Source organism: Jaculus jaculus, chromosome 9 (assembly GCF_020740685.1).
Source record: "Jaculus jaculus isolate mJacJac1 chromosome 9, mJacJac1.mat.Y.cur, whole genome shotgun sequence".
In the NCBI taxonomy this organism is placed as follows: Eukaryota; Metazoa; Chordata; class Mammalia; order Rodentia; family Dipodidae; genus Jaculus; species Jaculus jaculus.
In genome coordinates, this window is record NC_059110.1 from 77,741,446 (window position 1) to 77,763,517 (window position 22,072).

At 50.5% G+C, this 22,072-nt stretch overlaps 1 protein-coding gene across 1 annotated transcript in view; it reads right to left on the minus strand.

The window, feature by feature from the left end:
* Nucleotides 1-6,473: 6,473 nt before the first annotated feature.
* Nucleotides 6,474-22,072, minus strand: part of Atp2a3 (ATPase sarcoplasmic/endoplasmic reticulum Ca2+ transporting 3) — a 35,164-nt gene continuing 19,565 nt past the window's right edge. The window contains exons 13-21 of the mRNA XM_045159268.1: nt 21,248-21,466; nt 20,713-21,048; nt 18,375-18,595; nt 17,419-17,621; nt 16,041-16,126; nt 11,568-11,701; nt 11,040-11,157; nt 10,483-10,600; nt 6,474-7,801 (exon numbers count right to left, since the gene is read on the minus strand). Coding sequence (XP_045015203.1) covers nt 7,782-7,801; nt 10,483-10,600; nt 11,040-11,157; nt 11,568-11,701; nt 16,041-16,126; nt 17,419-17,621; nt 18,375-18,595; nt 20,713-21,048; nt 21,248-21,466 — 1,455 coding nt within the window. The 3' untranslated portion in view covers nt 6,474-7,781. The remainder of the gene's footprint in view (nt 7,802-10,482; nt 10,601-11,039; nt 11,158-11,567; nt 11,702-16,040; nt 16,127-17,418; nt 17,622-18,374; nt 18,596-20,712; nt 21,049-21,247; nt 21,467-22,072) is intronic.

Consider the following 22,072-nt stretch of genomic DNA (forward strand, 5'->3'; position numbering starts at 1 on the left):
TTCAGGCTGGCAGCTCAACCACCTGCCTTCTCCTTCCATCTGTCCTGCCCTATTCACACCTCTCCAGTTCACCCCTACAGCCTCCCTACCAACAGGGGGAGAGGAGGAGGAAGGCCAGTCACATATCACCAGGTGTCCCTAAGACGCAGTTGGAAAAGACTGACATTGCACATCCCTGGTTTTGTTGCTTGCTGGGGCTTGAGGACATTGCCTGACCTCTCTGAATCTGCTTCCTTATCTTTGTTTTTTTTAATTTATTTATTTATTTGAGAGCGACAGACACAGAGAGAAAGACAGATAGAGGGAGAGAAAGAGAATGGGCGCACCAGGGCTTCCAGCCTCTGCAAACGAACTCCAGACGCATGCGCCCCCTTGTGCATCTGGCTAATGTGGGACCTGGGGAACCAAGGTCCTAAGGCTTCACAGGCAAGCGCTTAACCGCTAAGCCATCTCTCCAGCCCTGCTTCCTTATCTTTGAAGTGGAACAATAATAACAACTTTCCTCATAGGGTGAGCCCCTGGGGGAATGAGTCCTGACAACACCAGGGACAGAGAACTTGAGACCACTGTAAAGTTTGGGGTCCAGCCCTTGTACAATCCCTGCAATCAGAGGCAACACACAGGGGTCCCAAAAGCAAAGTTGAGGCCTCCACATTGCACCTTTCTTTTTTTTTATTTTTATTTTTTTTTATTTGAGAGCCACAGACACAGAGAGAAAGACAGAGGGAGAGAGAGAGAATGGGCGCGCCAGGGCTTCCAGCCTCTGCAAACGAACTCCAGACGCGTGCGCCCCCTTGTGCATCTGGCTAACGTGGGACCTGGGGAACCGAGCCTCGAACCGGGGTCCTTAGGCTTCACAGGCAAGCGCTTAACCACTAAGCCATCTCTCCAGCCCCACATTGCACCTTTCAATTTTACAACAAGGCTCAGAAGGGAGCTAGCTCACCCTGGGTGGTGCTGGAAGTTAGGAGTGAAGCAGGCTTCAGTGCCCACTGCCCAGCACCACTGGCCAAGCTGCCCTACCCTGACAGCTGATGCGGAGTCTTCTTCCTGGTATGCCACTAGCTGGGGTGGGGGATGGGATGGACCGGCCTGAGCAGGCCCTTGTGTAAGCAGAGCTGCTTTCTGAAGAAGGCCTCCAAGCACCCCAGGCCCATTCCTCCCTCTAACCCTCTGCAGAATTACTGACAATGCACTAGGGACTTCTCAACTATCTGACACCACCATCCAGTAGTTGGGTGAGAACCACATCCTTTGCTTTTCTAGGGAAAAGTACAGAAATGCGGGAAGGCAGAGCTGAGCTGTGACAGGATGCATGACTCCTTGGCCTAGACTCGACCCCAAACAAAGGGGTCTGTTCCCCTCCCAGCTGACCCCACAGCAAGCTATGGGAACATGGGGGCCCTGAGACTCAGGCACCCTTGCACGTCTCTGAATCAACCCTGCTCCCCGATACCTATGGCACTAAATGAGAGAGGTGGGAAAGGATGGAGGGAGGGAAGGAAGGGAAAAAGGCAGGGAAGGAAGAAGAAGGGGAAAAGAAGGTAGTCATTGTCTGCTCCGTCTGTCCTTCTCACACCACAGCCGTATCTTTCCCCTGTCCTCCTCCTCTTGCTCCCCCTCCCTGTCACCTCTTCTTCTTCCCTCTCCTCCTCTTCCTCCACTTCTTGTTCTTTCTCTTCCTCCTGCTCTTCTTCCTCCTCTTTTTTCCCTTCTCCCTTCTCTTCCTTCTTTTTCCTCTTACTATCTCTCTTCTTTCTACTCTTCCTCTCCCCTCCCCCACCTCCAGGAGCCAGGTTTATAGCTGGTTGGCTGGACAGAGACCTGGTGTGAGAACACATGCTTCTGCTACCCAGCCTGAGCCCTGGCACTGGCACTCAGGAGACCATGACAGGGAGGACCATCTCATCTGAAGATGCTGAAAGATCCAAAGTGGAACCAGACTAAGCCTTCTTTTCTTGCTAATCATGGCTCTGCAAAAGGGTCCAGCCAGTTGATAGGTCAGTGTCGCTTTCATTGGTTCACTCCCACATCCCAAGGGATGGACATCTTGTGGGTGGGCAGAACAGAGGTCTGGGCTCCACACACTGGAGATGAGCAGGTTTTTCTTTACTATGGCCTTATGAAGTAGATGCTAGAATTCCCATTGTATAGATGCAGAAACTGAGACTTTGAAAGTTGAGCACCTGAGCAAAGATCATAGAACAATTAGTTCCCATGTCTCCTGGTGGTGGGAAGAGAGGCTCCCCAAAGTCTAAGGGCTTGGCCCAGGTCCCATCCAAAGACTTCAGCACTTGAAATCTGCCAACCCTGCCTTATAAGCCCAAAGGCTGGGGGACTGGCTCAGGGACTGGGCCGGGCCTTGTAGGGAGACAAGGCCCTGTTGCCAAGCACTCGGCCCCAGGACAGCCTCCCCTGACTGGCTAAATTTAGCGGCTCTGTGGGTGTGGAGGGGGCCAGTGCCCATCCTGGAGCCACTGCCCAGTCCTGGAGGCCAGCTCAAGCCCTCAAGGGGCTGGGTGGGCACTGGTTCCAAGTGGTCTCTTTAATTACTCAGGGTCCCAAAGACTCAGTACCTAGACCGACTTCCACACCATGTGGCTTGGGTCTCTAGGGACGCATCCAATGCCCAACAGTCCCTTAAATGTTGTTGGAACAGGGCCCCTAGGGGAGCTCAAGGGGAGGTCTACAGAGAAGGCTGGGAACCAGCTGTGATCCCAGAGTCATAGATATTGGCTGTTTGTCCATCCTTATTGCTGAGGATTTTCTGTGATGCAGGCACATCATGGTTGATATATCCTTTGTCTGCAGATAGACTCTGATGGGCGACACAGCTAGGACCCTTGAGGTCAAGTCTCTGGACATCTTCCTTGCCTTGCCTTTAGTTTTGCTCCTGTGTCTCTCTTAACACAGCCCCAGCCTAGTTCCTTCCTTAGCCGCAAGGGTGGAGCTGAGGGGGCCTAGGAAGCACAGAGTCCTGGCTTCCAGAGAAGCAGTGGGGACCCAGGAGAGTTTTGGTAGCTGCCGCTTTGGAGCCCAAGAGGAGTGTGCCGGGCATGCCCGGGAATTCCCTCCTGGGTGGAAGGGCTGTGAGGTGAGGAAACCTCTCTGTTTACCTTGGCCGTCCTGTGGACTCCATGCTGTGGGTTAGATGCAGCTGGAGTTGAGCAGGACTGAGTAGGTCTGGAAGCAAAGTGGTCAGGCCACTGAGCCCCAGAAGCTTCTGGAAAGGCTGGGATTTCACACCTTGGCCCCAAGTCCATTTGGGACATCTTAGCTCCCTCCCTTGCTTATGTATCACCATGATGCAAGCTAAGTAGGCCCTAGGAGGGCTTGAGGCAAGGCACGGCCCCTCTGGGCCTTGGCCTCATCACTTCTGAAATGGAGCCATAGCCTCTGCCTGCCCATGTCATAGGGCTGGATGAAGAGAGAGAAAAATGAGGTTTTATGTCTGAGAGGCCTTACAGATGGCATGTGGCCAAAAATCCTTCTTCCCAGACTAGCTGTTGCTGGGAGTTAGGCAGTATCCCTCTCCCCACTTCTGGGGGAGGGGGAAAACCCTGGGAATTCCTAAGGGGAGGTCTGTCACAGCTGTTTTCATGGATGTGTGATCTATGCAACTGTACCCTGTCTAGGCTCAGAAAGACTGCACATGGCTCAATGCTCTCCCAGCCCTGGAATTCTGGGTTTCTTGCAGTCTGTCCCATCCTCTCCCATCCCCACTCAGTGCCCCACACTGCTCTACCACTGAGCTCAGTCCAATTCAGTAATCCCTTGGGTGTTCTTTCTTCCTTCCTTTCATTATTATTATTATTTTGGTTTTTCGAGGTAGGGTCTCACTCTGTCTCAGGATGACCTGGATTTAACTGCGTAGTCTCAGGGTAACCTCAAACTTACAGTGATCCTCCTACCTCTGCCTCCCGAGTGCTGGGATTAAAGGCGTGCGCCACCACGGCCAGCTTCCTTCCTTCCTTTCATTTTGCGTGTGTGTGATGTGTGGTGTATGCACACATGCAGATGTCCATGTGCATGCATGCAGAGGCCATAGGAGAATGTCAGGTGTCTTTCTCTTAAAACTCTTCTGCATAAAGCTCCCACTAGTCTTAGGCTAAAAGAGGGGTACACTCATCAAAATCTCCTTAAATTTATAATGCTTATCCAATTTAACCTATGCTGATCTCACTCTCCATTGGAGAATTGGCTTTTCTTTTTTAGAAGGTATTGAGACCCGAGGAGATAAACCACCCCTTGCATTCTAGCCAAGACCCAGGTGAAACCACAGAGGAATTGGGAAACAAGAGTGCTGCTTCCATGGTGAGCCAGATAATCAGTGCCAGGATGAAGGAGACAGACCCTGAGGACACCCAACACCTACCAAAGTAGAGACCCAGAGAGCTCATCACTGAAGTAGACTTAAAACACACCCACCACAGCTTGGGGAATTTTGCAGGAGAGGGGTCAGAAAGATTGTAAGAGCCACAGGTTGGGATGTCATGCCCAGAGGCCTTCCCTCCTCCCAATAACTGACTGCTGCTCCCACAACACATATCCCACAACCCCATGGGGAATACCAGCATCCCCACTGAGGAGGGACCCCTGTGGAATGGGGTGGGAGGAGGGAAATGATGGTACCAACACATGATGTATCCATACGAAGTATACTCTTACTAAAAAAATAACCTCTTCTGCATAGTGAGATGAGGTGTCTCTCTCAACCCCGAGCTGCTGTCAGGGAGCCCTAGCCATTCTTGTCTCTGGCCCCTGAAGAATGGGGTTACAGACAGGTGTGTGGCTAGACCCAGCTTTTTTGTGTGGGTTCTGAGTACAGTTAGTAATTGCCAGTTTAAGAGGCCATCATTTAAGTGGTTTCTAACCATTGAGCAATCTTCTCAGTCCTTGTTTTGTTTTTTCTTCGAAGTAGGGTCTCACTCTAGTTCACGGTGACCTGGAACTCACTCTGTAGTCTCAAGGTGGCCTCGAACTCACAGTGATCTTCCTACCTCTGCCTCCTGAGCGCTGGGATTTAAGGTGTGTGCCACCATACCCAGCTGAATTTTTTTTTTTTTTTTTGGTTTTGCTTATATTTATTTACTTGAGTGACAGAGAAAGAGGGAGGAAGGGAGGCAAAGATGGAGAGAGAGAAAATAGATGGACAGAATGGGCTCATCAGGGCCTCCAGCCACTGCAATGAACTCCAGATGCATGTACCACCTTGTGCATCTGGCTTACATGGGTACTGGGGAATCGAACCCCAAACCAGGGTCCTTAGGCTTCATGGGCAAGCACTTAACTGCTAAGCCACCTCTCCAGTCCCACCCCTCCTTTTTTGGTTATTGTTGTGCTGGGGTCCAGGTCCAGTTCAGCTTTTTTTGTTTTTTGGTGTGTATGAGTATGGGTGTATAACCAGAATATGTACAGGCGTCAGAGGGCAATCTCAGTCTTCATCATCCCCTTGTTGGGGGCAGGGTCTCTCTTGTAGATGCTTATGTTTTGTTTTGTTTTTTCGAGATAGGGTTTCTCTGGCCCTGGCTGACCTGGAATTCACTATGTATTCTCAGGCTGGCCTCGAACTCTCAGCAATCCTATCTTTGCCTCCCAAGTGCTGGGATTAAAGGGGTGCACCACCAGACCCAGCTGTGTTCACTATGCAGTCTGAGGCTGGCCTTGAACTCTGCCTCCCAAGTGCTGGGACTAAAGGTCACGCTGGGCTGCTTGTGCTTTATGTGGCTGGCAGGGATCAGCACTCACGCTTGCATGGCAAGCCCTTCATCCATCGAACCAGTTCCTCCATTTTTGAACAAAGGGCTCTAAGTTTTTATTCTTATTTTGCAACATGCCTTGAAAATTATGCAGGTGATCATGCCTCTAGCCTAGGACATCTGGTAGAGGACTAGATACAAATCTTCATGTCTTCCCTCCAAAGGGAACAGGGATATGGCTAGTCAGTCCCTTCCTCCCCCAAGAAGGGCAGGCCACTTGGACATCTTAACTAGCCTTGCAGAAGATCTGGGATAGTTGAGCTGAAGGTAGCTACAGATACCTTCAAGCTGGGCTTGGAAATAGAAACAGAACGAGAGAAGCCCCAAGAAGTCCTAAGACCTTCAGAATTGCCAGGACAGGCATTGTAAGGCACTTTGATGTGCAAGGAGCTCCCAAGAGTCAAGCTCCAGGCCTGGCTCTGCCTTATCCCACCCTCATCTAGGTTCTTTAATGACGTCATACCCATAACAAAAGTACTGCTCTTTCAACTTAAAATTGTGCAGAATGCCATCTAGATGAGGAGCAAGCCCCTTGATGAATCAGGATCACCATACTTTTCAGCTACTGGTTCTGGCCTTGTGGTTCCAGTTGGCACCTCTCTGAAGATTATGGCAACATGGTCATGCCAAACCTTCACTTTGCCAGGGTTTCCCCAGGTAGACACCCAGCTGTAGAAATGAGGGTCCACACTCCAGACATGACACTTGAAGCTCCATTCCCCAAGGCACACACCTTTATTTCTCTACCAGAAAGCTTGTCAGCAGGTGGGTAAAGGGCTCTGTCCCTGCCAAGACAGCCCCCCTCCCACTCTTGTTTCTCTCTAGGGCCCCTCTAGAACCTGCAAGAGGGGAAGGAGGAAGCATGGGAGGCCAGGTTACCAAATGGGGAGCTTGGTCAAGTTGAGGGGGCTTTTGATTCTGGGGCTCAGGACAAGGATATGAGTCTTGATTTACATATAAAATAATCACTTCATATACTCTCAAGAAGGGGTGAAGACACGGACAGACACTCAGTTCTCTGCTACATCTAGCCAAAGTTGCAAAAGATAGTTAAGAGAGAAAAACAAAAAAAACAATAACCCTGTCCATCAAATGTTATCTTCCTACCATCTGAAAGAAAATAATCCACACAAGATGGATTCTTCCAGTGAGGAAGGAGAGGAAGTACCCTTGGGGAGCAACCATTCTTAGTGACATCCTTTGGACTCATGGATATGCGGGGAGTGGGAGCAATGATTAATGCCAAGCGTCCAGGAGACTCAAAATCACTCAGCCATGCAGTAAGTGACATTGCCCACAGAAGACTGGTGGGGGTGGCCAAGGGCCCATGGATATGTGGGATCTCAGGCACCAGGAACATGGACAGCAAATCTTGCCTCTGGCTGACCTCAGGCAAAACCAAGTCAACCTGAGCTGAGGAGGTGAGCTGAGGGCTGAGGATGGAGCTAAACTCAGGCAGGCAGCCCAGGCTGTCTCCTAGGAACGGGGGTCCTGGCCCAACCCCTCCTTCTGCTTCTTATGTTCCTGTCTCTGACCTCTCAAGCCTCTGGGGCCTGCACATATAAACAGACACTGGCTCCAGCTCTCGTGAGCCGACTTTGTGGAGGCAGAGCCGAGTGGAAGGGGCTGCCTGCCTCACTGTGCACAGCTGGGCCCAGATGGCTCCTCTGCTCCTCTTCCCTGCAAAGCTCATCCACCCCTCGGGCGCCATGTATCCCTCGCTGGCCTGGACGTGCTCCCCTGCTCGGAGGCCAGGAATTTGTAGGCAACTCTGGGTTCTTAGCCACTCCTTCCTGGCTTAGCTCCTCAGTCAGGGCTGCAAGAAGCCAGGTTGGATAGAAGTGGGGACGGAGACCTGGGATGGGACCTGAGAGTGGCCCTTCTGGCTTCTGGCCTGTTGTGCATCCAGCAGGGCCCAGTGAACAGGTGGATGAGCAGGGTGGCAAGGGTGAGAGAGGGGGTGAATGTGTGGGTGCTGTCAGTCTGAGGGCCATACTAGAGACTCCTCTCTGCTCCCAGCACTCACTTCTGGTCCTTTGTTCCTGGAGGAAAAAAACAGGAGCATAACAAAATGCATGAATGAGATATCCAGGCTTCTCCTTCCTGTTCCCCTTTCTCCCCTCTCGATGGTCTGGTGTCCTTTAGGCCTGGTCTACCCTGAGCCTTTCTGACCCTCCTCAACAGCAGCCCTAGGAATCCAGCTACCTCCCCCCATCCCCAACCAGGTCTCTTACACACAATGTGTCTCTTCAACAGTCCCATGGGAACCCTACTGCTTCTTAGTTTTGGGAACCTCCACTATCATGATGTCCAGAAACAGGGAGTCATCCTTGTTTCCTTCCCATTCACATGTAGCCTCATTTCACTTAAGCTGATCTTTTCCCTTGCAGCTTGCACCAGGCCTTGAGGCCCCAGTTCTTCCTGTCTCACTACTCCCTTTTGTTGCTGGCATTCTTCAAAATCCCCAATCGGGCCCGTCATCTCTTTCCATGGCTCCACTGTTCCCAGAAAAAAAAGAACAGGCCCGCCTTGTACCCTGGACCCTCCCAGATCTGTCTGTTGCTTCTCTATCCCTCGCCTCCCCAGCCTAGAAAACAGGCCTCCTGTCAGCCACTCAGCCACACCTGGACAGTGCCAAGGGTGGGGCAAGAGGTTCCCCTAGCCCCAGCACTGACCCTGCATCCACAATTCTCCCCAGGACACATCCTCGTAAATCACAAAGAAGCCACGGTGTCAGGCCTCAGCAAAACTTCCCTAAAAGGCCACTGGGCTGGCTTGGGAACATAAAGGGTCCCCTCTCTCACCCTGCTCTGTCCCGCTTTAGGAGGCCCAAGGGACTGTGGCCGCCTGCTGGCCCAGCGTAGAGCTGTCTGGATTTCTAGTGAACACATTACTCCATAGGGGCCCAGCTCCTATGAGACCCTTGGCCATTCCCTTTCAAGCCAAACTTCTGAGGGACCACGGTTAACATCTTGCGTCAATGGTATTGGTAGAGGTGTTGGTTGGGACCAGCTCACACTGGGTCAGTCAGGGTTTGGTCTTTCTTTTCCCCAGGACAGCTCAACGCTGTTCACCAATCCCTTGCTTCTAGTCTCGTCCCTTCCAGAGTCTTCACTGTGGCCACAGACCCTCCCATGCAATTCCTGCTGCCTTGAGGATAATGACCAGACCCTTATCTTGGCATTCAGGGCCTCATCTATCACACTGTAGGCTCTAGTCCTGTCTTACCCTTGCAAACCTTCACTTTAGCTCTGAATTTTCTAGAAACCACCCTTAGCCCCATCTGGGCAGCACTCTAACCTTCTCCATCCTAGGATGCTCCCTCAGCTCAGGAACCCAATGCAGTACAGCATCCCAGACATGGGGTTTCCTCAAGGACTAGGAACTTTTAGCTCTGGGCAGTGTTTTCTCACTTTTAAATTTCCCAAGAAAACTTGCTGAGCACTAATGGCCACAGGAGATGTCTCTTGAAGGCAAGGAAGCTTCCTCTCTGTCCTTGTCTTAGGAAGGAAGGGCTGGCTTTACACGTGTGTATGGTTAGGGCTGACTGGGTACATTCCTGAGACCACCCAGAGCTGGGATGTCTCAGACTGGAGTGTCAGGTGTTAGGCCCATTTCCTCCAGGCCTCTCCCAGAGGGATTCACAGAGTGAGCTACCAAGAACTATGGAGTAGGTGCAGAATGCACTAGCTCAGCTGCCCCACACCTGACCCACTCACAGGCTCCAACAGGCTCTGCTTTGCTAAGCTTACCCCCAATCTGAATGTTCCCCCACAAGTCCAGTCATTCCCTATACAAACCTGTGAGAGGCCATCTCCAGGGACATGGGACTATTAGGGCTTTTTTGTTTTGTTTTGAGGTAGGGGCTTGCTCTAGCCCAGGCTGACTTAGAATTCATTATGTAATCTCAGACTGGCCTTGAACTCACAGTGATCCTCCCACCTCTGCCTCCCAAATGCTGGGACTAAAAGTATGTGCCACCATGGCCAGCCCCTTGGGGCTTTTTTAAAAGACAATTTTTTAGTGCCTGGTAGACTCAGTGGGCAGGGGGAAGGCAGGGGGTGAGGGGAGGGGACCCCTATGAAATAACAGGCATGTGATTGACTTATATCTTCCCTTTTTCCTGGGTCAGGGACACATTCCAGCCACAAGCAGCCCCCAAAGGTCTGGCTACCCACAGTAGGCCTGTCATTACTGAGCCCTTCCGCAACAGTCTGGCCTGCTGTTCTGCACCTGACCCCTGCCACTCTGCCTGCCATTCCTGGGTTAAGGAAGAGCTTCCCCTTGTACCCACCCACCCAAGAAGTGAACCCAAGAAGTCAACCCGATATGGCATAGGGTCCCAGAGGCAGTCAGCGGCTGCCTATGGCAGGCTTGTGCAACTGTTCTGAGAATACCTGGATAAAAAGAGGCCAGTATAGGGAGGTCAGAGGCCCAGGTCAGGGCCACGCTCAGCATCTTGCCCATGTGTGTAGGGAGGGGTTTGGCATGTGAAGACAGCGAGGCAGCATAGCAGCAAGGTGGACCTGAGCAGGGTTCCCAGTGAGCCCAGCTAGGACCTCAATAGTGCAAGACAATCCTCATGCAGACACCTTGGGTCACAGCCACCCAGAGCATGTGGCGTTCTCTTTGTCACCATCGAAGAGCAGCTCCTACAGTGCCCCATGTGCTCACGACAGTGGGGAAGCGGAAGCAGGTTGGAGAGGGTGGGCCTCCCACTTACCATCCATGTGATTCCGGGACAGGTACTTGAGGGCCTCATCAAGCAGGATGACAGGCAGAGACATCTGGAGCACCACCCCCCACTGCTGTCCACTCAGTGGGGTCACCTGGAAAATGAGCTGACAGAGGAGGGAGGCCTGATTATAGGAAGGACTTCCCAGGCCATCAGGCATCTACCAGTGTCACCCATCTGGGCTCCAATGGGCTCTTCATGAGGCTATCTTCTGAGGAAGTGCTATGCCCTGCCCCACCTACAAGACTCAACCTCACCCTCAGCCCTTTGGGAAACGGAAGGATTCTGCACTGAAAAAGGCCTGGACCTGCCTTCTATACAGCTTCAGGACAGTCCCCTCAGCAAAGGAGCTTGACCTCTTGCTCCCCAAAGGTGAGGACCCTTCTGGGGGATGGTGGCTGGTAAGACCACTCCCTTCCCTGTCCTACAAGTGGCTTCTACCACAGAGGAACCCAGAACCCAGTTGGGGTCCCTAGTATCCAAGGACTATTTTGTGTCTGTCACCCAAGAAACTGAGGAGCCTTAAGATGTGTGGGGCAGCTCACCGGCAGGGGTGGCACCAGCAGGATGAGGAAGTGCAGAGCCATAGACATGGCCACGGCCCCCAGCAGCCAGGGGTTCAGCCAGGGCGGCATACGCAGCAGCGACTGGTTCTCTGAGACACTGCCAAGGGCAGAGGGTTACTCAGAGCAGGACACCAGAGACCACTGTGGGCTCATCCACCCCTGTACCTCCCTAGCTGGGATAAAGAGCTGTAGTATATGTTATTGTTGAATTCCCAGTGCCATCTAGGGGCCTGGACCCCCTCTCTGTCCCTCAAACTCAATCCTGTCCCCCATTTTTTCACACCCTAGACCTCTGCCCCCTATAGCCCAATGCTGATCCCACTGACTCTCAGAACTCATTATGGCATCTCTGACCCTCAGACTCTTTTGGATCCTAATCCTGGCCCCTTTTGACTCTTGGACCCCAATCTTGTATCTCTCTAACCCTTAATCCCCAATCTCTGACCCTTAGCCCTCAATCCTGGGTCCCTTTGTCCATCAGCTCCCCCACTCCTCTGCTCAACCCACCTGTTGAGGGCATTGCACATTTCAATGGTCACCAGCACAGACAAGGCCATGGTTGTGGGAAAGCGGGACTCAAAGACTTCACAGTCAACGCCGGCAAAGAGTGGGCTGTCTTCAGAGCACTTTAGGAAGTTCCTCTGAGAGCACGATGGTAGGAGAGCAGCTGTTGTTACAGGGGTGCTGGATATGGAAGAGGGAAGCCTCCCCCAATCCCTGGCCACACCTGCAGATTGACTAGTGGGAACATCACTGCCTTCCAGACCAGGGAGCTCAGAAGGGGTGCTTGTTCAGAAAGGGGCCAGAGGTGCTGTACTGTGCCAGGGAGAAGTACGATCACAGTAAGAAAGGGGATCGTCCTGGGGCTGGGGACCCCCTAGGCCTCTGAGGTACAGGAGCTGGGGGATGAGTGACCCAGACCAGCGAATACAATCAACATAATCCCACTTGACTAGAACTGACTCCTGTGGTACAGAAAAGGAAAGCTACATGTACCCATTCCTACCTCACTTCCTTTCTACCCCTCTACCAGCCCTGCCTGGTGTATGTACCACATGGATAATGAATTTCTGGGGTGTAGCCTTAACATGGCTCCTCTGTAACTAACAAGCTGTTACCACCATAAAAGAGTGACCCTGGCCCAGCTCCTCGAGCTTCAGGGAATTTTCTTTCCGCTCACTGACCTTGCTTACAGCATATCATGTTAAGATGTTAGACTGAGAACCTCTGGGAGAACCACTGACTTGTTCTCTCATATACCATGAGGATGACTTATGCTGTTAACCAGCTCAGGTCTCCAGTACATAATTCCTTTCTCAGGAGTTGCATCTGAACCTGAAGATCTTTAAGGTCAGGGTCTAGCAACAGGGTTCTATGCTATGAAAATAATTCTCCAAGAGAAACCTATGCAAAGACGGACAGTATGACCCTCAAATAAAATGAGCATTGTTTTCTCACAGCACTTGAGAGCCACACATAAGGTGACTCTGAGTCATGTTTTTACAGACCGAAAACCAGCGGTTGACTATGGCTTGGCTTAGTTTAACAAAGACGTGGAGATCTGCCAGGTGTAGTACCACACTCCTGTAATCCCAGCACTTGGAAGGCAAAAGCAGAAAGACTGCTGAAAGCTTAAGGCCAGCCTGGTCTACATATCAAGTTACAGGTCAGCCAGGGTTACATAGCAGGACCCTGTCTCAACAAAACCAAAATTGGTGGCTACTCCTTTAATCCCAGCACTCGGGAGGCTGGAGTAGGAGGACTGCTGTAAGTTGGAGGCCATCCTGGGCTCCAAAGTGAGTTCCAGGTCAGCTTCTATGCAGTGAGACTCTGCCTCAAAAACAAAGAAACCTAACGAAAAAGGCATGGACAAGCTCAGTGCTTCTACAACAACGGTAGGATTTTTCTTCAAAGCCCACATTCGGGATGTGAGGCAAGTGCACTTTCTTTTTTCACTGTGGTGCTGGGGTGCTTGCTTGCTGTGCTGATGCAATTCTGTCAAGTCACATCCCAGCCCTGCAGTTGTTTGCATTGGTGATCACTCAAGAGAAAAGTCCTAAACTTGGAACCTGGCTCCACCCACTCAGTTATGAGTCTTTCTAGTAGCTGTGCCATGGCTATCAGCCCCCACCTCCCAGATACAAACCAGTGCAGCAGCAACCGAGTCAGTGTCTGCCCAGCCATGCGAATACTGACATCCCTGTGCTCATACTCAGGATGACAGTACCAACAAGGTCTGTCAAAGGGTGTGGATCTTACCACTCCACTCTCCTCTAGTTCTGTCCTAACAGGTTTCCCCAGGGGAATCTTCACCGCGTGCGCACGCACACACACATTATGCCCCAGGTCACATTCATAGCATGGCCTCCCAAACTGGTTATTATAAGGTGCTGAGGGCTGGGATGTCTGTCTCCTGGCTATGTTCAGGAACCACTGTGGAAGCCCATTTCTACTGATGAAGCTCTGCTCTACTTATGCCATCCCTCTGGCAGCCTGGCCATTTCCCAGTCACCCTGTCCTTGCTGCTTGAAACAAGGTCTCAATATATAGCCTACGCTCCCCTTGAACTCATGATCCTCCCACTTTAGCCTTCCAAGGACCACAAGGTTATACCATTAGAGCTTGTTCCCTATTGGATTTTATTAATTTAGCAGGTGTCATTTTAAATGCTTTATCAGTATTTACTCAGACCTTTTTGTTGCTGTTTTGTTTTTGTTTTTCCAGGTAGGGTCTCGCTCTAGCCCAGGCTGACCTGGAATTCACTATGTAGTCTCAGGGTAGCCTGAAATTCTTGGTGCTCCTCCCACCTCTCCCCCCCCAAATGCTGGTATTAAAGGCATGCGCTACCATGCCCTGCCTAACTCAGTTATTCCTCTCAATAGCCCAGTGAGTTAGGGTTATGGGGTTCATCTGACAAATGTGGCCCAGAGGGTCAGCAGCCTGCCCAAAGTCACAAAGCTTACATGAAGTAAACTAGAGCTGCTTACACTGTGGGTCATCACTCCATAGAGGGGCACATAACTTGGTACAGGTGGTGATAAACAATGACAACAATAAGAGGCTTCTGAACATGCAATAACCAAAAATTAATTTGAAATTAAGTATGTCATGATGTAAGTCATGTCTGCTTGTATGTTTCAGGCGGTGCTCACCCATGTTGTGTTGTGATTGCACTGTAGTCTTGATTCTGAACATGTAGTGAGTGCTCTCTGCACTGCACATGCCATTGCACCACAATGCTGCCTGCAACACCTGAACTTCGACTCAAGACCACCGCATGATGTGACCTGCAGCACTTTTAATGGTTCAGTTATAGAAAACAAAAAACAAACTTTTCCTATCATCATTCCTCAACATGTAAGTATCAAATTAGTGTATCTTTGGATTTAGTTGAGTTAGAATGTTTGATTTTAAAAATTACTATTTAAGGGCCAGAGAGATGGCTTAGCAGTTAAGGCACATGCCTGTGAAGCCTAAGGACCCAGGTTTAATTCTCCAAGTCCCATGTAAGCCAGACGCACATGGTGGCACATGTATCTGGAGTTCATTTGCAGTGGCTAGAGGCCCTGGTATGCCCATTCTCTACCTCTCTGTCTCCCTCCCCCCCTCTCTCTGTCCCTAACAAACAAATAAAAATAAATCTTAAAAAATTACTATTTGAATTGCTGATTTGGGTTTCATTAAAAAAAATCATTAAGCCTGGTATGGTGGCTCATGTCTTTAATCCCAGTACTCAGGAGTCAGAAGTAGGAGGAATGCTGTGAGTTTGAGGCCACCCTGAGACTACATAGTGAATTCCATCCAAATCAGCCTGGGCTAGAGCAAGACCCTACCTCAGAAAACCAAAAAGAAACACATCATCAAGTGAATGTTGGCTTCAGATTAGCACAAAATTTCTAACAATTTTTGAAATGCCCCTAAACATACTTTTGCTATTTTTCTATAAATTTATGTGAGCCAGTATTCCCAATATTGACAATTATAAAATCAAAATATCAATAAAAGGATGGGGAAATGATTCAGGCTAGCCCTGAACTCCCAGTGATCCTCTTACCTTAGCCTCCCAAGTGATGGGATTAAAGGTGTATGTCACCACACCCAGCTTTGTAGACCTTTTTATATAGCTATATACCCTGGGTTACATAAAACTTCTTTGAGGGAGACCAGGGCAACAAGTACAAAGAGTTTACAAAGTCACAAACAAACAAGAGTACGAGTGCGGCAGCCTGGGTCTAGGACTGCATGCCCGGTACTACCCCTGGCAGCTTCCTCTAGGCCCTCTGGGCTCTGGGCCCCTTTCCTGAAATCCAACAACTCCAGCATAAAGTTTTGATTGGGTCCTAAAGCACTTTCCACTCTGAACGGAACCACCTGTTTCCATGGGCCCCTCCCACAGCCTGTCAGTTCTTTGCAGAGACTCCCTGCTTGGGCACAGTCATCCCATTAATAAATGGTGCCCACAGCACAATGGGCACCAGACAGCCATTCTCTGACCATGTGGCTGAATGACAAATGGGATGACCTGAGGGCTGAGCCTAAGGCTAAGCTACAATGTGGTGGGCACCTGCTGACTTCAAGAGGTCAGGTGGCTCCATCCCTTAGTTTGTATGGGTGGTGATGCCTTCCATGTCCTCATTTGACCCTCTGCCTCAAGTCCTACCAGGCTTACTTCTCTCAGCCCCCCACTCGCGCCCATGTTACAGGGGCTCCGTGGTGAACATGACACTTCTGGGCAGTTATAGTTGTGAATCCCCTATGTGACTGGCAGAGAGAATAGGGTCTCCTCCAGCCTGGGGTTGTGCTGCCATTGTGGCCTTCCAGGGCTTACTGACTTGCCTCCTTGGAGGGTGGGTGTTTACATTAGGGTGAACTGCTGTGAGGGGGGCTGGATGCCTCCTCTAGAACTCCCTCAAACACCTAATCTGTAACTCTCCTTCATTCTGCCCAACAGGTCCCATTCCCTGGTCACTGTGTGCTCACCAGCTGGTAGAAGGTGACACGAGGTCCCTCGGCATCATACAGGAACCACCAGGTGGCTGCGGCCACTGTAGCCAGGCCTACGTACACTGTGGGCAAGGAGGAGGAACTGGCTGCAGGAACAGTGTGGTTTTCTTCGACTATCCACATCTCCTGCTTTATCACCTCCTGAATTTGCATCAGGCCACCACCTACCCCCTCCCCCTAGGCCAGAAGTCTGCCAAGATTGACCCTCAGTGCCAGTGAGGGACCCTGACTGGTAAGAAGCATCTGCCATATTCTTGGGCACAAAAGTGGGCTACAGGGTAAGTGGGAAACCCAATCTGTGCTAATGAAAATAGGCTTCAGATTTTTTATTTTTAAAAAATTAGAACTGAAGAGATGGCTTAGCAGTTAAAACGCTTGCCTGCAAAGCCTAAGGACCCAGGTCCGATTCTCCAGTACCCACATAAGCCAGATGCACAAGGTGGCACATGCATCTGGAGTTCACTGGAATAAAAACAAAAATAAATAAATAAATAAATAATACAACAGGGCTGGAGCAATGGCTTAGTGGTTAAGGCTATTGTCTGTAAAGCCTAAGGACCCATGTTGGACTCTCCAGATCCCATGCTAGTTAGAAACACAAAGGTGAGGCAAGTGCAAGATCACATAGGCCCACTAGGTGGTGCAAGCATCTGGAGTTCAATTGCAATGGCTGAGGCCCTGGCACACCAATTCTTTCTCAGTCTCTATTTCTCTCTCTCTATTAAAAAAAAAAAAAAGTCAGGTGTGGTGGTATGCCTTTAATCCCAGCACTAGGACTGCTGCAGTTCAAAGCCAGCCTGAAATTACAGAGTGAGTTCCAGGTCAGCTTGGGCTACAGTGAGACCCTACTTCAAAAAAAATAAATAAACACACATATAAGGCAAAACCCCTATCAGTTCTCCTATGTTGGATTTAGGGTTGTAAATGAATGGGCCTGGAGTTGTGGTAGACACTCTACCACCCTGAGGATGCCTGCCTGAGAATGAAGCTGAGGCAGAGCCAAAATGACAGTATGAGCCAGGCATGGTGGTGCACGCCTTTAATCCCAGTACGCAGGAGGCAGAGGTAGGAGGATTGCCATGAGTTCGAGGCCACCATGAGACTACAGAGTGATTTCCAGGTCAGCCTGAGCTAGATGAGACCCTACCTTGAAAAAGCAAAAAAAAGAAAAAAAAAATGACAGTGTGACTATCTGAGGCTTGGGTCCAGTCGTGGCAGTAGCGTGCCTAGTCTTTTCAGTTACACAAGCCCAAAAGGCTCTTTTAGCAGAAGCTGGCTGAGTTACACTGTGTACAGTCTGCAAAACTAGTTCTTAGGAGGCTTAAGAAGCCCTAAGGGCTGAAGCCCTGCCCACCTCCAATAGCCAGGTATCGGAAAAAGAGCCAGCCGCTGATGAGGGCCTCACGAGGGTTCCGGGGCAGCTTCTCCATGATGTCCAGGTCAGGTGGGTTGAAGCCCAGGGCTGTGGCAGGTAAGCCATCTGTCACCAGGTTCACCCAGAGCAGCTGCACGGGGATCAGGGCTTCAGGCAGGCCCAGAATTGCTGTGAGGAAGATGCTAGAACCAGAGTCATGGGCTCTAGCCCCAGGAGACCAGACCTCACCAGATGGAGGGCTCAGCTCTAGCTCATACCCAGGCTAGGGGTGCGGCCCTCCACAGCAGCCCCTCCTCTCTGTAGGTATAGCTCTGTATCCTGGGCACATCTGCCTTTGAGGCCTAGCAGAAGCCAGGTACTCACACACACTGCACACCCATGCATCAGACTTGTACATAGACCTAACATCTGGCACAAAATCCTATGAACACAAGCACATTCCTATGTTCTGGCTCCAAGGTGCAGAATCCACACTTTGAGCACACTTGTGCTGGTCATTGCCCACAGGCATCTCTTCCAGGCAAACAGAAGTGTTAGCACAAACATACGCTGGCACACATCCTGCTTGTGTTCATGCCCAAAGATTCATAAGATCACACATGCATCCTAAATAAGTACACACAGACCTTTCACTTGGACACACACTGTAGATAGGTATACACACAGACCAATGCACACATACATATGGAAACCCTACTGACCAGTGGTAGGGCTTGTTTCTACAATCTGTGCATCTGCAGGTGGGAAGTGGATGAAGATGGGAAGAAGGTCATCACTGGAAAGATGACAGGGAACTCTCAAGGCACCTCCTTGGGAGCTGAGATATACATGATTCATGAATGGCTCCACCAGGGCAAGCATGTGTCCCTCAATCCCTGCAGCCCATCTCAGGGACAGAGCTGGTATAGGGGCTGGGGGGGAGGGTGGGGCCTCACCAGACAACCTCGCCAACATTGGAGGAGATGAGGTAGCGGATGAATTGCTTCATGTTGTTGTAGATGGCCCGGCCCTCCTCCACTGCAGCCACGATGGAGGCAAAGTTGTCATCTGACAGTACCATCTCTGCTGCTGACTTGGCCACTGCTGTTCCTGAGCCCATGGCAATACCAATCTCTGCTTTCTTCAGGGCTGGTGCATCATTTACCCCGTCGCCAGTCTGTGGGCCAGGTCAGGCAGGACACACCTAAGAAACCTCCCTTCAGCCCTTCAACTCAACCACAGTCTAAGGGAGTGTCTTCAAGGTGGGGCGGGGGAGACAGCTGGGCTGACAAAAATGGTGGGACTAAGAATGAGCTTAGAGGGATGGAGAGATGACTCAGTGGTTAAAGGCACTTGCTTGCAAAGCTTAAAGACCTGGGGTTCAATTCTCCAGTATCCATGTAAAGCCAGCCACACAAGTGGCACATGTGTCTGGAATTCCTTTGCAGCAGTGGAAGGCACTAATGGGCCCATTCTCTCTTAAGTAAATATAAATATTTTTTAAAGTATTTATTTATTTATTAGAGGGAGGGCAGATATAGAGAATGGGAGTGCCAGGGCCTCCAGTCATTACAAACAAACTCCAGATACATGTGCTACTTTGTGCATCTGGCTTTACATAGGCACTGGGGAATCAAACATGGGTTCTTTGGCTTTATAGCCAAGTTCCTTAACCACTAAGCCATCTTTCTAGTCCCAAACATATTTTTAAAATGAGTTTAGAGGACATGTCTATAATCCTATTTGGCCAACCTTTAAGACCTTGTCTCAACATAAAAGTTAAAAAAAAAAAAGGCTAAGGATTTAGCTCAGTGGTAGAGAGCAGGAAAGCCTTGGGCTTCATCCCCAATAACATCCCCCCCCACAAAAGCTTAGAAATTGGTCGAAACCCCCCCACCACTGAAAGAAAAAAAGAGAAGAGCTAGGAGTGGTGGTGCATACCTTTAATCCCAGCACTTGGGAGGCAGAGGTAGGAAGATTGCTGTGAGTTTGAGGCCACCCTGAGAATACATAGTGAATTGCAGGTCAGCCTGAACTAGAGTGAGACCCTACCTCAATTCTCCCCACCACTCCCCAAAAAAAGAAACTGGGCTGAGGAAAAGGCTAGGAGAAGACAAAGCACACAGTCTAGGATAAAGTAGGGGTGATAAGGAGGTTAGGGAAGAGATCAGGTGAGCTAATGTTGAGGACAGGGACAAAATTCAGGTTGGAGATAGATTAGATGATCAAATTGAGTCAGGGAGAAAGCCAAGGTCAATTCAGGAATGGTCAAGGTTGTGGTCCAAGTCAGAGGCCAGGAAGATACTACAGTCAAGATGAAGATCAGGATCAATACCAGACTCAAGCCCAAGACACAAAAGATTCAGTAAGGTCCGAGTCAAAGTAACTGTCCACAAGAACAGTGATAGCACAGTCAAGTTTGGAGTTGCTGTCAAGGTCAAGATTGGAGATCAGATCAAAACTGAGGTCAACATAAGATAGTGTATGGTGTTGCGGGGGGGCGGGGATCAAAGTCAATGTCAGGTATAAGTTCTGGACCAGGTCAAGATTGGAACCCACATTAAGGTTGAGTTCAAAGTAAAAAAAAAAAAAAAAAAGTCAGGTTCAACAAGCCAGGTATGGTAGTTCATGCACATAATCCTAGCACTCAGGAAGGCTGAAGGAGGATCACAGTTGAGGTTGAAGCCAGCCTGGGCTACAGAGTGAATTTCAGGTCATCCTGGACTAAAGTGAGACCTTTCCCATGCCCCACCTCAGACAAAAAAAACAACAACAATCAGTTAAGATTAAGAACAAGCCAGGCAGCCTGTAATCCCAGCACTCGGGAGGCAGAGGTAGGAGGATCGCTGTGAGTTCAAGGCCACCCTGAGACTACAGAGTTAATTCCAGGACAGCCTGGACCACAGTGAGACCCTACCTCGAAAAACCAAAAAAATAAAAAAATAAAAATAAATAAATAACTAAAAAGAACAAGCCAGGCATAGTAGTGCACACCTTTAATCACAGCACTTGGGAGGCAGAGGTAGGAGTAGTGCCATGAGTTCCAGGCCACCCAAAGACTGCATAGTGAGTTTCTGGTCAGCCTGGGCCAGAGTAAGACCCCACCTCTAAAAAACAAAACAACAACAACAACAAAAGATGGAGATCAAGGGGCTGGGGTAACACAGATAAAAGATGTGATTAAAGAAAAAGATAGAGGTCAAGGTTAGCATAGAGGTCAAAGATGAGATCAAGAATCAGGGTACAGTTATAATCAAATCAAGCACCTCCCAGGTTCCACTCTAGTGGCCTTACCATGGCGGTGACCTCGTTAAAGGACTGCAGGTTTTCCACAATGCGGGACTTGTGTGAGGGCTCCACACGGGCGAAGCAGCGGGCAGTATGACAGGCATGGCGCTGCTGCTCCAGGCTGAGGTCATCAAATTCGCGGCCTGTATAGGCCTTGCCTGACACATCCTCCTTGTCCCCAAAGATGCCAAGCCGGCGGCAGATGGCCACAGCTGTGCCTTTGTTGTCCCCCGTGATCATGACGACACGAATGCCCGCCCGGGCACAGCGTGTGATGCAGGCAGCCACCTCGGGCCGCGGTGGGTCCAGCATGCCCACACAGCCCACGAAGGTCAAGTCTGTCTGTGAGGAGAAGAGAGGCAATCGGGGCCTAGGCCTTTCCTTGACCTGCTATATGCTCAGCCGCTGTGGGGAATGCCTGGCTCCCAACACCTTCCTTATAAGACTTCACAGAGCCTCATACCGCTCCCAACACCCACCTTGTGTTGCACACAGCTCCCAAAGCCCACCTCACACTACACACACCACTCCCAGCACCTACCTCATACTGCACAAATTGGCTGAAATCGTCCAGTTGCATGTCTTCCTTCCTTGGAGGTGTGTCCCTGGTGGCCAGTGCTAGGCAACGCAGTGTGTCAGAACCTGAGCCCCAATCCCGAATTTTGGCCAGGATGTGTTCCCTGGACATCGCGTTCAGGGGTACTGTGCGGCTCCCCATGCGGACTGAGCTACATCGCTCAATTACACTCTCTGGAGCCCCCTGCAGAAGGGAAGGGACGAGAGGTAACTCTACCAGCCAGGACCCCAGTCCTCTCTGCTGCCCAAAGAAGAAACTTCAAGCCAGGTATGGGGAAAGGCCACCCAAAAGAACACACAGGACACAAGGACCAAAATCCATTCTTTGAAAGCTAAGGTGGGCTCTACTGGGAGAAAACCTAAACAGAGAGCAGGTGAGGTCACAGCCACCCACTGGGGTGCTGTGCCCCCTACCTCTACCAAACCACAGCTGAGAAGCTGCAGCATTTGGGGGTAGGGTGGGACCTACATCTCCCATGGGCCTGGTGCCAATGAAATTCCCACTGCATAGGGGCCCAGCAGCAGGCAGGCAGGTTAAGCATTGCAGGACACCAGAAACAAAGCCATGTGGGGAGCGTCAGGTGTGGCCCTGGGAAAGAGGCTTTGGTGGAGGGGTGACAGGCTCTTCAGTATGAACATGGGGTCTCTCACCCAAGTCTAGTGATAGTCTCTGGGTGTTCCACCAGTGGTTTCTCCCTCTTTCAAAGGCCACCTAGGCACTAACTTTTTAGAATGGCCAGGTCTCCCAGAATGGAAAACTAGTCATCTCATAAGCATTAAGACCCCAACT